At 47.9% G+C, this 13,580-nt stretch overlaps 2 protein-coding genes across 9 annotated transcripts in view; one reads left to right on the forward strand and one right to left on the reverse strand.

Annotated features, from left to right (window-relative positions):
• EVA1C (eva-1 homolog C) overlaps nt 1-8,429 on the reverse strand; it is a 92,963-nt gene extending 84,534 nt beyond the window's left edge. For 5 of the 8 annotated variants that reach the window (XM_053564757.1, XM_053564751.1, XM_053564752.1 and 2 more), the window contains exon 1: nt 8,238-8,429. In XM_053564757.1, coding sequence (XP_053420732.1) covers nt 8,238-8,427 — 190 coding nt within the window. In that variant the 5' untranslated portion in view covers nt 8,428-8,429. Of the gene's footprint in view, nt 1-1,287; nt 1,379-8,188 lie in introns of those variants that run through there. The other 3 variants (XM_053564754.1, XM_053564756.1, XM_053564755.1) reach the window with 3 other exon arrangements.
• A 594-nt stretch (nt 8,430-9,023) lies between these two features.
• URB1 (URB1 ribosome biogenesis homolog) overlaps nt 9,024-13,580 on the forward strand; it is a 94,593-nt gene continuing 90,036 nt past the window's right edge. Inside the window, exon 1 of the mRNA XM_053564749.1 lies at nt 9,024-9,121. The gene's annotated coding sequence lies outside the window, so the exon portion shown is untranslated. The remainder of the gene's footprint in view (nt 9,122-13,580) is intronic.

Below are 13,580 nucleotides of genomic sequence, written 5' to 3' on the forward strand. Positions count from 1 at the left end.
TGCAGGTAGGTGGGGTAACAAGAGGCTACATGCTGGTGCATGGGTCCAGTTCCCTCACCTTCTTTGTTTTAGGGCTTTTGTACAACATATAGGCAAGCACCATCTTCTGAGTTTGGTAAGTTTGTGAGTACACTAGCTCTTTGGGGCCCCAGGCAATTAGGCACTGTAGTGACACTCATTCCATGAATACCCTTCTCTCCTTTTGTTTTTCTCTTTTTTTCTTTTGAGACAGAGTCTCACTCTGTTGCCCAGGCTAGAGTGCTGTGGCCTCAGCCTACCCCACAACCTCAAACACCTGGGTTCAAGTGATCCTCCTGTCTCAGTCTCCCAAGTAGCTAGGACTACAGGCACCTACCGCAGCATTTGGCTAATTTTCCTAATGTTAATAGAGATGGCATCTCACTGTTACTAGGCTGGCCTCAAACTCCTAAGTTCAAGGGATCCTCTGGCCTTGGCTTCCCAGAACGGTAGGATTATAGGTGGGAGCTACCATGCCTGGCCCCTTCTCTCCTTTTTTTTACAATTACCAAGTTGAGTACGCTCACATTGGCACCCCTAGCGCAACTCTGAACAGATTGGACATTTTTCTCTCTAGTTAGCTTTTGTCTATAGCAGGAATGTCCCTTACCCAGCAGCAGGTAGACATGTCCAGGGGTCAAGACACCTTGCTTCACAGGGAAACCTTGCTTTTTGTTCCCATCATTGATAGGGAACTATCAGCAATCCTTTATTCTTTACTCAGAGCATCAGCAGCAACTTCTGTGAACATTCACATTCATAAAAAGCACATAGTTTGTGTTCACCATCCACTTTATTGAGTTTCTAGCAGCCAGTGGGTGGGAAAGAGATATTCAGCTTCACCACAAAGCAGCTGATAAGACAGCCTTCCTCTTCACCTTGTTATAAGAGTATCTCCTTCAGGGCAGCGCCTGTGGCTCAAAGGAGTGGGGCACCGGTCCCATATGCTGGAGGTGGCAGGTTCAAACCCAGCCCCGGCCAAAAACTGCAAAAAAAACCTCCTTCATAGCTATGGTTGTAAGGGTTAAATGACTTAATGTGAAGTTCTTAGAACAGTGTCTGGCACAGACAGCTTTATGGCCTTGAAAAACTAACAGTATTTTTAACTCGCCAACTTCTCTTATGCTTAGGGAAACCAAGTAGTTACTGCCTATGCTGAGCAGAGTTTTAACTAGAGATAGTGCTCATGCAGTGGCCAACTAAAGGGTGACAGAACAAGGTACCCCTAATGGGCAAGGGAAAACTCAAACAGGACGAGACCCAACTCACTTGGTCAGCCGTCTTTCCGATCTGAGACAGTCCTGCCAATGCTAAAATCTTGGTGTTTCCAGGATTTCTGTTATGATGAGAAGGCAGTTCCTTCCAGAAAGATATAAACATACCAGCTTCATTAAAATGGTGACACAAAACTTTAGTGTACCCACACCCCTACTTTCTTTATTCACTATTTATATTGAATGCAAAGAATATGGATTTTCGAAACTGGAAAGGTACTGAGTTCAAATCCTGCCTCTAAATCTCACTCTCAGTCATGGAGCTGGAGAAAAGAGTGGGCAATGCAGGTGGCAGGGTGGGTTACAGGGAAGTGGTTGTTCTTTCAGTGTACATCACCCCTAAGCAGGGACCTTTTCAGGAATTTTAAAAGTACTAAGCCAACAAGATGGCTATGAAGACCATGACCTCCCCATCAGCAAAAAACATTTTGGGAACATATCTCCAATAGATGTACATTTATTTATAAATTATATGCTGTTCCAGGCCAGGTGTGGTGGCTCAGACCTATAATCCCAGTGATTTGGGAGGCTGAGGCAGGAGGATCATTTGAACCCATAAGTTTGAGGTTGCTGTGAGCTATGACTGCAGCACCACACTCCACTTGGGTGACAGAGCAAGACTCTTATCTCTTAAAAAAAAAAAAAAAACTAATAGACATACTGTTCTGCTGTCAATTTATATGCTAATTATAATCAAAATTTAACTACTTTATTCAAGATGAAAAAGCAAATAGACAAGAACAGTAGCGCTAACATTTTAACACTTTTCTCCTGAGTCACTCTGGGAGTGCACCCACTTTGGAACAACTGTGATGAAAAGATGCTGATGAAAGGGGACCTGAAAGAGCAGTGGTCGCTCCATGAACTATGTGGCCTGCTCCGCACTCAATACCCTCACAGGCTGAGTCCCCAGGGCCGGCTCCACCTCTGCCTCTGGTCCCTCGTGGGGTGGCCTCGGGCAAGTTAGTTACCCTCTCTGAGGCTGAGAGCTTGTCTGCGAGGGAGACTAATGCTCGCCTCACAGGGTTGCTATGAGGATGAAACCAGACAACACCCAGCCCAATTAGTTTTTACTCCTTCCTTTCTCTTCCTTCCCTGAAACTGCTGCCAGGCTACCCTTTCCCATAGAGCACCTGGGAGACCAAAACCATCAATAATGGGACCACTCGCCAGCCCAGACTCCTGTCTGCTACAGAAAGAGCTGGTGGAACATTTCTCAGATATAGTGACTTTCCATGGAAACAGACCAGCAGGTTCAGGCACTTGCCCTTCATCTCTCTTTTCCTGTGGCAGCTGGACAACTCTTTCAGACATCTGGTTGTTTTCCTTTGGATACAAGCTGGCTTTTACTCCATAAAATTTTTTTATAGTGAAGATAACTCCAGCATAAACCGATGATGTGACTGAAGCATAATAAAATGCTGAGGGAAGTGACGCGTGTGTACGTGTGTGCACATGCATGTATGAATGTGTTAGGAGAAAGTGACAAGCTAGGAAAATACAGTCCTGAGTGCTCCAGTGGCACAACTGGTTAGCGCGTGGTACTGACAGAGGAAAATACAGTCCTCATCTCCCTAGTAATAAACCCTGGGGTAGGGGGTGAAGGGGACACCCAGCCCCATATATGTGCCCCTGGATGAACTGACAGATGGGCAGGAGGTTGCCCTCCCCTCTGGACACCAGAGCGGTGGTTCCCAGCTCTGGCTGCACATTAGAATCACCTGGAGAGCTTTTAAAGCGTACTCAATGCCTGGCTTTCCCAGGGCCAATTATATCAGAAGTCCTGGGTTATAGATTGAGCGTCCACACGTTTGTCACTCACCGCAAGTGATTCTATTATGGTGCCAGGGCTGAGACCCACTACTTATCTGAGAGCAGAATCACAAGGTTCAACATCTCCAAGATGGGCAACTGTGTCTATCAGGATGGAGTTCCCACTCCCCTCAAAGATCAACTGAATTACCATAGATCAATTGAATTACCATATTTCTAAACCTGAAATTCCTAGCCAATGTAATAAATAGCTAAGGGTCAGTTTTATTCATTGGGCTGCAAATGATCTAAGTTATATAGGCTGAATTATGTCCCACTAAAATTCACAACTTGAAGCCCCAACACTTTAGAATGTGAGTGTATTTGGCTAGGGTCTTTAAATGGGCGATTAAGTTAAAATGAGGCCATTTTATTGAGTCTTATTTAATATTTGTGCTTATAAGAGGTTAGGACACAGACAGGGAAGATGTCTTATAAGAGGTTAATGAGTCTTATTTAATATTTGTGCTTATAAGAGGTTAGGACACAGACAAGGAAGATGATGTGAAGACACCCGGCAGAGATAGTTATCCCCCGGCCAGCACTGCCAGCACCTTGATCTTGGACTTCTGGCCCCTAGAACTACAATAAAACAAATTTCTGTTAAGGCCACCCAGTCTGTGGTACTTTATTAAGGTAGCCCTAACAAACTAATACAGTCTAGTACCACGTACTACTTATTGCTTATTTGGGCTACAAATGCAGGGATTAGAACTCTGGCCCAGGTCCTAGTTAGAAAAACAAGCCAAGAATCTGCGGTGGTGAGCACCTATAGTCCCAGCTATTCCGGAGGCTGAGGCAGGAGAATCTCTTGAGGCCAGGAATTTGAAGCTACAGAGAGCTATGAACTGTGGCTGTGAATAACTACTGCACTCTAGGCTGGGAAACATCGAAATTTCATCTCTTTAAAACAAAACAAAACCACCTTCGGTCACATAGTGACCTTTCTCTGAGGTCTGCATACACTTGGGTACAAGGAAGACTTTAAAAGCTACCCTACCAGGCTTCCCACATTCACCACTATGTGCCTTAGGGCAAACCCAAATGTGTAAACAGACAAGCCTGACAACTTTGTCCAAAGGCAAGAGTTCTCCAGGAATTTCAGCAGGAACTAGAACCATTTTCCACCCTTTCCTTCCCTTCTTCCCTCCCACCCCTACCCATCAATCTCTTTGACTTTCTCGGAGAAAAAAAGGAACAGAAGAAAAAAGGAGAGGAAGAAGTAGGAGGGGAAAAGAAGACCCAGTTTGTCCTCGGCAGAGAAACCACACACGGTTAAAGCACAAAAAATATCGGCAAGGGCGGCGCCTGTGGCTCAGTGAGCAGGGCGCCGGCCCCATATGCCGAGGGTGGCGGGTTCAAGCCCAGCCCCGGCCAAACTGCAACAAAAAATAGCCGGGCGTTGTGGCGGGCGCCTGTAGTCCCAGCTGCTCGGGAGGCTGAGGCAAGAGAATCGCGTAAGCCCAAGAGCTGGAGGTTGCTGTGAGCCGTGTGACGCCACGGCACTCTACCCGAGGGCGGTACAGTGAGACTCTGTCTCTACAAAAAAAAAAAAAAAATATCGGCAAGTACGAGGGACCACAGCAAACTAAGTCTGAGAGGCCCCCTGAAACTTCATTCTTCATGGCAAGGCAAAATGGAAAGGATCGTTTGCTTTTTCTGACTGGAATTTAGGAGGGTACCCTCCCTCCTTTCAGCTTCCACCCCTAAGTCCCGGATCACTGCCTTGTCTTCTGAACAAAGACCCTGGGTGGGATATTATACTTCTGAGGTTTGTTGGGGTTTTTAAAAAAATCAATGATCAATTTGGAAATCTCAGCCCCAACCCTCAATTTGAGACTGCGTTCAAAAGAACAGAACTCCATCCCAAAGAGGAAAATGGATGAAAGCCAAGTACATTTGAGTACAAGATTAAGGATCAGAGGCACTAATTTTGCATGAAATGCTCTTTCCTTTGCTGGGATACATTTTTAATGCAGTGATGATAGCCTTCCAATGGCTCCTGGCAGCGTCTCAACACCTTCAGGGATGAAATAGAAAGGGGTGACTGGGGAACCCTTTTACCAGCAGGTTGGAGGTGATTAGAACAAGTCAGAAGTGCGGAGGGCCAGGAGCACGAGGCCAGAACGCAGCCTCAGGGTTATTAAGAGTAAGATTGAGGCTGGAATCCCCAGGGCAAAAAAAATCAATGACCCAGGAAAACTATACCAGCTGACAGCCTCGGCAAAAGGCTCAAGGAAGAGATGCGAAGAAGAGAAGGCTTTAGTAACTTTCCAAAACTCTGCTCTGCTAATCTCCGCGGAGCCCCACACTACACAGACAGTACTGCGAACCCTGATATTCTGGTACTTTCTTTCACATGGACACACCATCCCCCCTTCTCCTTCCCAGGGCAACGAAGTCCCATGTTCCCTTCATCCTCCACTAGTTTTCGATGCTTCCCTTATTTAGAAAAACAAGTATCTGTGTTGTCAAATGCTGCAGTCTGGCCCTGGCTATTGTACGGCGCTGTGGGGGAGGATTCACTGTCTCTTTATAGACCTCTGTTTTGGTTTCTACACACTCCTCCAAGTTCAAAAAAAGGAACAGGACCGGCTGTACCCAGGAAAGCAGACAGCAAGCTTCAAGGCCACAGGGGGTTTGCAGTTATGTGATCAAGATCCACTGCTCCAACCAAAACATTCACCTGAACACTCGGACTGTCATCTTTGGAGCTTTGGGAATTTTCCTCCCTGCTGCATAACATGCAGTTAGGGGGTCTCCAAAGGTTCATTAAGCTTCAAGTCAAATTATCTAACTTATGGAAGACTTCACTTTTCTTTCGCCTAATGTTTTCCTGATCTCCCCCTATACAGAATTAAAGTTTAAACTTGTAAGTGTCTGTGGTTTGGGAGAACATTATATTCCTTTTCTTCTCCTCAAAAGGATCCTGACACTAACTCCCTTGTCTTCAAGTCTCTGGGCAGCATCACTGATCAGAGGGAGTACGGGGACTGGCTATGAGTGGCAACATCACCACCTGCCACTGGCTCAGAGAGTTTTTAATTTTTATTTATTTTTTGAGACAAAGTCTCACTTGGTCACCCTCTGTAGAGTTCCATGGCATCTTAGCTCACAGCAAACTCAAACTCTTGGGTTTAAGCGATCCTCTTGCCTCAGCCTCCCAAGTGGCTGGGATTACAGGCGTCTGCCACAGTACCTGGCTTATTTTTTTTTTTTTTTTTTTGCAGTGTTTGGCAGGGGCCAGGTTTGAACCTGCCACCTCCGGTATACAGGGTCGGCGCCCTACTCCTTGAGACACAGGCGCCACTCTACCTGGCTATTTTTTGGAGACCGTGTCTGGCTCTTACTCAGGCTGGTCTTGAACTCCTGAGCTCAGGCAATCCACCTGCCTTGGTCTCCCAAGAGCTGGGATTACAGGTGTGAGCCACCACACCCGGCCTCAGAGAGTTTTTAAATCCTGGAATTCAAGTTTGCATGGGAAGCAAAGAGAAATGGATTTATCACTTACATTATTTAGAAGAACCTGTATCGGTCATTTATTTTACTAAGGATATAGCCTGCCTGTTTGACAGCTCAAGTTCACTATATAGTAACAGTTGCTACAAACGGATAATTCCAAATTTGGGTGGTCACCCATAGAATGTTACAAGTATTGAACTGCTTCCCTAAAGAAACAAAAACTCTTGAGTGTCTATAATCTGTGAAAACAATCTAATGTTCACAGCGCCATTGCCTAAAGCAATATTTGTTCAATTGCGATGATGTCACAAAAAAAGGGCTTGTCAGGTTCAGTTCTTTCTTTAGAATTCAGAGCTAGACTGTGGTTGAACTCAAAACAGCTCTCTCTAGCTTAAAACAGCAAAGACAGAGCTTTTCTAGCAGCCAAGAAAGTTCTATTTTAAAAAAAGTCAATAGTACTTGAAAAGCTTGATGCATTTCCCTGGAACATTTATCACAAAGTTCTGATCCTCTGATGCTTGATTTTAAGGGCCATGGTTTCCCTGCCAAATGGGCATATCTTGGTTTCCTTTGCTAGGCAGGAATACTGCCTGGATATTAAATATTCAAAGCAAAAAACCCTCCAACCTAAGAGTTCTCAGCTAACAATGACATTCTCTTTCGGTAAACTAGAAACTCAACTTCTGGCTTGCCCCTGTTCTTTTCATGTACAAGTCTACTGAACAAACAGGTCTGAGAAGTGACTCAGTTTACCACAGATGACTCTGAACTGGAGGGCCCTATGGGGACTTTGCAAAGCTTGGGCTTGGCAGAAGATCCTCATAGGAGAAGTGGGGACCCAGAGCTGCTTCCTGGGCTGGGCTGGGGAAGGATGAGGCCTCCAGCCTTGCCAGAGGGAGACTCAAGGCTATTACCGCTGCAGGGATGTTTGTGACCATAAGCCACTGCACCACTGGTGTAAGCATGCCCTCCTGTACTCGCCGTCAACCAGCAAACTTTTCTCACCTTGCGGCACCAAACCTGCAACCTCAGAACTATCTGAGATTCTCAAGAAGAACATCTTCGTTTACTCGAGAGAAAAAAGATTTTTTTTTTTAAATAATGAAACTAAGATTGAAGAGGGGTGACGCTGGCATCTTTTGGCAATAAAGCCAGGCCCCCGAGTCTTCTCTGTTCCGTGGCTTCTCCTCGTCTCTCCTCGCTTTTTCACCAGACCTCCCGTCCCCGCGGGCTTCCTTCTCTGCCTTCCTGAGCAGATTGAATTCACGGCAGGTGTCCTCTCCGCTAGTTTCCCTACTTAGGCACCCGAAAGATGCGGATGGCAACCTAAATGCAACTCCGATCACAACACGTGTATTTTACAGCACTGGGTGCGGCACAGGACTCAACTTAAGGCTCCCCTGGCGAGCGCGCGCGGATCAAGTTGGGTTCCTTATACTGGAAAACTGACGAGGTCAATATCCGGCCGAGAAACTACCTTACCCTTCCTTCTGGGGGTGAGGGCTCCCTTGCCGCCGCCCGGCACGAAGCCACCTGTATGTCAGGAGCTCACACCAGACACGAACAACCTACTTTTAATCCAACCCGGCCTTGCCCGCAGAGGCTGCTGTCCCCAGCCTCACCTGGGCGAACCGCGGAGTGGGGGCGCACGGCCAGGGGGGGCGCTCTTACCGGAGAAGTCTGAGAGCGCTGAGATCTCTTTGGAGCAGACCAGGACAGTGCAGTAGAAGAGGCGCAGGAGCTGCCCCGGCGGCTCTACCTGCCGGCGGAGGCCAGGATGCTGCGCGGGCTGGGGCGCGGGCGGCGGGCGCGCGTGTCTCGGCAGGAACATGGTGCGCCGCGCGGCAGGGCGCGGGCGCATGTCCTGGGAGCGCTGGGGGTCGCAGGGCAGAGGGCGGCGTCACATGGCCCCCTGCCGCCTCCCGGCCCAGGCAGCCAGAGCCTCCTCCCTGCCGCGGGCCAGCCCAGACTCCCCGGCAAAGGCGGGGACCTGGGGCGGGGCGAGGAGCCCCGGGAAGGATCCGCGTAGTTTCCCCGAGAGGAAATCTCCGCTGTTGCCGCACTGGAGGAAGAGAGGGGGTTAGTAGGGAAAGCGGAGCCTTCGCGCGCCAGGCGGCTGCCGAGGCCGGTCCCTGGCGCGCTGCCCGCCGTGGAGGGCGCCCTCAACAGCGCTCCCGGGGCCGCAACTTGAGCGTCTTCCACGCCCAGATCACAGCCCCAAAGAGGGCCCGGCACCCCAGCCCTGCCCGCGCTGGCGCGGTGCCAGCTTCGCCCGGGCCGCGGAAGGAGCGCGCCCGGTGCCCGTGACGCACTTTGAGGCCAAGCGCAGCCTGCGGCAGGGGCGTCCCGGGGCGGGGCCGAGCGGGAGCCGGAGGAAGATGGGGTCCTGGAGGCGCGGATCACAGTACTGCCGTTCCTGCCACCCGCCTCGCGCCACGTGCAGAGTCACCAAGCACGCACAGTTCTCGCCATTTCACAGAAGAGGAGACTGAGCCCTGACGCTTAGCCCAAGCTCGCGCAGCCAGGATGGCAACGACCTGGAGGTCTCTAAACGGGTCAGGTGGCTTCAGAGCCCGTTTCTTTTCTCTCGGACTAGCTTCCTTTGGTTGTCTGCGGCGCTAGAGATCTGACACTGGACCGGCATAAATAGCCGCCCATCGCTAATAATTGGGCTTTGTTTAAAATTGGGGCACAGCATCTTTCTGAACTTCTAGATTAGGCGCGGCGTGACCCACATTTGCATGCCCAGCCCGTGGGTGAGGTGCGGCCTGTGTGGCCCCGACTTGGGGGTATCGGGTCGAGTGCGTGGGGGTCCCGGTGGCTGCGCTCCAGGTGCAGGTTCCTGCGGCTCCGCGACCGACCCAAAATCCTAGGGGCCTTGCGGCGACCCGGCCAGGCCCGGCGGGCGGGAGGGAGGAAGGCCGGGCAGGCGGGCGCTAGGCACAAAGTGTTCCCGAACACCGCGGGGAGGGCCTGCCAAGTCCGCGGCGGGCGTGACGCGGAAACGTAGATAATGGGGCCCAAGGGCGGGGCGCCCGGGCTGCTAACTCCCCAGAGTGTAGCAGCGAGGACTGGAGAAAGAAAACGTGAACGCGCTGGCCTCTCCGGTGGGACCTTCTCAGAGATGTGCCGCTGAGATCCGGGAGGGGCATTGCGCCCCACCGGTGCCCACGCGGGGACTGGTTCCCCGAATTGGTATTCCCAGCCCCTTCTTTCCGGTCTAGAGATGGAGTGGCAGATGCCAAAAGTCAGTGTTTGTCAAGGGGGACCCAGATGGCCAGTCACAATTTTTAATATCTACATTAAAATAAAAACCCAAGCTTCTCAATAAGCCTCTTATTAGCATGCTCCAGGTTGGGAAACTGAGGGTGGGTAAGGGTGCTCAGCACTTAGGAGACACTCCATAGGAAATGTTTGCTCCCCATTCAGGTCTTGCCTGTACTTTCATTCTGTTCATTCAGCCGGCTTAGATATGAATTGGGTACTAGTGTGTGCCAGTTCTGTGGGGCGTCTGGGGATGCTGGCGCAGGAGGGCAACCATGCCCCATAGGGCTGGGAGAGGGGGCTGGCAGCACTACCCTGTGGGTCTGCACTGTTACTAACTGCGGCAGCACCCCTGGGTTTCTTTCTCTGTAAAGCTGATGAGGAATAATTCTGCTGAAGTCCTCAGATTCCCGAGGAGTTGGTAAATTGACACAGGTGATGTGCATGGGATCACAAAGTAAGTTCCTTAGTCAATAGGAGTCATTATTACAGCAGGGAGGACATTGAACAATAGTGCCAAGCGAACAGAGCATCGCTGAAGCCAAGGGGCCATTGGAGCAAAGGAGGGTAATGGAGAAGTTGAACCTGAGGGAGGGAGCCCTTGGGGGAAAACTTTAAGGCAAGGTGGACGTAAATGATAGGAAGAATTGGCCAAGCAAGAGCTCCCAAAAGTTGGTTGTTTGCGGAGGGTAGACATTTCAGGAAAAAGGACCAGCATGTTGAAATGTAAAAGGAATCTGTCTCCATAGAAGGATGGAGAGAAGTCTAAGGGCCAGAGCAGACAAATGGAAGTGTGAGGGGACTTAGATCCTTTGGCAAGTCAACCTCTCAGCCCTAGAGACTGTGGTGGGCATTTCCATCTTTACCTTAAGTTGGCAAAAATTGTAAGTGGAGAACAGAAGCTATTGGATGTGTGCTGGTGAAAAGTTACTCTGGCTGTAGAGTGCAAACAGACGGGAGTGTCAACAGTGGGTCCTGGAAGTTCATACCCCAAAGGATTGGGACTCAGATACTTGTATGCTCATATTCATCGCAGCAATAGACACAATCACCGAAAGGTAGAAGCAACCCAAGCATCCATAAGCAGATGAGTGGATAAACAAAATAAGGAACATGATTTAGCCCTAAAAAGAAACAATGTTCTGATACATGCTAAAACATGGATAAATACTGAAAATATTATGCCAAGTGAAATAAACCAGACACAAAAGGACAGATATTGTATGATTCCACTGAAAGACCTAGAATAGGCATATTTGTAGAGACAGAAAGCAGAATAGAAGTTACCAGGAGTTGGAAGAGGGGGATGGAGAGTTTTTGTCTGCAGGAGTGTCTATAACTTGAGGCCAGAGTGCCTCATGCAGACTGTTTAACACCTGTTTTGCTTATCTGAGTTGGCACCACAGAGCCACATCAATAACAAGTGTCAGAAATCTCGAAAAATATGCATGGATCTTTTCTTTTGCTCATCAGCTCACATTAGGGTTTGAGTATTTAATGTGTGGCCCAAGGCAACTCTTCTTCCAACGTATATCAGCAAAAAGAAAAAGGTTGGACATCCCCAGATGGGCACCAAGTTTCTGTCTGGAGTGGTGAAAAAGTTCTGGAAATTATGGAGATGATTGCACAACATTTTTAAAGTAGTTATCATTAGTAGATTGCACACTTAAACATGGTTAAATTGCACATTTTATGTTATCTATGTTTACTACTGCTTAAAAGAATTAATAATACAATGTACCCCAAGCCATTAAATTGTATACTTTTAGTAGGTAAGTTGTATGGTATGTAAATTATATCTCAATAAAGCGGCTACAAAAATTAATCAACAAAAGAGTGGATGTGGGGAGATGGGGGCGTGAAGTCAGGAGCTTCTGGCTGTGCTATGTGTTGGTGGGCAGCCCTGTTTGGTGAGAAGGGAAGAAGTGGCCACACTGGAAGGATATTTAGCAGATAGATAGAAAGCCCAATGTGGCCCAGTGGTTGTGGCATAAGAAAGAGAAGTGTCAAAGATAATTCCCTGGCTTCCCTCTGCTCTGCCCCTCAGCCCCTTGCTGTTAAATAAAAAAAAAAATGAATCCTAATCTGATCTCTTTAAGAATTTGGGAATTTTGCAAGAAAACCACATTACTCCATTATCTTCCTCTGCCTTCCCCATACTTCCAAGTGCTTTCGTGCTCCCAACCAAATGAAAACCAATACCCCTGGCCTATTTTCTTCTCTCTAAATATTATAGAATCAAACACCTAAACTCTGAGGCACCTAGAGGCCAAGAAAACAGGAAAAGAAGTACATGCTTCAAAGAGGGGGAACTCTTATAAAATCAATCTAGGAACTGAAAAGGGATGATCTTTTCCAAGGCAGTTTTCCCCTGAATTATTTCTTCTGTGATGGAATTTCAAAAACAAAAAAATAATTACTTGGTTATTCAGCACAATTGTAAGAGCTGGAATTAAATTGAATTCAGACTGATAAAGGGTGAGCCAGATAATAAAGAGTTCTCACAATACTAATACTCAACAACCATTTGGATAGATACTGCCCAAGAGCAACTACATCATTTACTGGCCCAATGCAAAATGAAAGTTCAGGCCCCTTTGTTCAAAAGTCATGAAGAATTCCAAGTTGTTAAAAGCAGAGCATTAAACCAAGCATAGGTGCTTTGAGGACTGGGCCCACAGCAATTGCGCAGGTCATACAAAGATAGACTACCAGTATCTCCATTTCTCATATGGGGAAACTGAGGACACAAACTTACATAGACCATCCAGCCAGGATTGCTGCCCCTGTCTTATACTGCAGGGGCACAGCAATTATGGGATAGATGCTGTAGTGGAGGTAAAATAAAAATGTTCCCTTTTATGTGATGGCACCACTGGACAATCTTGTCCTTTCTTGCATGAGTTTGCAAAATGCTTTTGTGTTCACAGCATTCACGTATATATAAGAGGCATACTTACAGGATGCTGTAAGTTACACAGCTTATTTCCTGCCTCCCTTGTTTTCTTTTAAAGCAATCCCTGCTCCTTCTTTCCAGCTCCAAGTAACATCCCTGTTTTCCCTCTTCCTTGAAATCCTGGCTACTGCCCTCCTCACATATGCAGGCCTGTTTTGAAATAGGTTTGTGTGCTTAAACTCCAGCCCTGGGCATGCCCTCTCACCTGGCCATCAAGGGCTACAGATAGGCTGTAGCCATTCTGGGACGATATGAACCATCATTTGTCAACCTCAAAGAAACCAGCCTTTCAGCTCGGGAAGAGTGTGGATGCATGTTGCCCACAGCTAAAAAAGGCTCATTTTTAGGAAGCAGCAAATGGTGGTTTGTTTATAGAGTTGCCACCACAGAGCCACATCAATAGCAAGGAGCCTGTTCTGTGAGGACCACAAGAGCTGGGGACTCAGTAGGAAGGTTGTAAGAGAAGACTCATCCTCAACATCTATGAAGAAGCCCCTTAAGACTCTCTATCTACACAGCAGTCAACTGATGTCTGTACCATCCAAGGTACAACTGATGTCTGTATCATCAAAGGCATCAAGTTCAGTAGTGTCTGCTCATATTCAATAGTCACGCAAGAGACCTCAGGTCAAGTTCCAGCTCTCCCCCTGAGAGAGAATCACTCACAGATGCACTTGACCTCTCTGTCAGTCACTTTTTTCACATGTGCAAAATGAAAAGTCTAAATTCTAAAAGTCCATTTTGGCTCTAAAATCTCATAACCTTTTAGAAATGGATGGAGGAATTCAGGAAGT

Source organism: Nycticebus coucang, chromosome 16 (assembly GCF_027406575.1).
Source record: "Nycticebus coucang isolate mNycCou1 chromosome 16, mNycCou1.pri, whole genome shotgun sequence".
Taxonomy (NCBI): domain Eukaryota; kingdom Metazoa; phylum Chordata; class Mammalia; order Primates; family Lorisidae; genus Nycticebus; species Nycticebus coucang.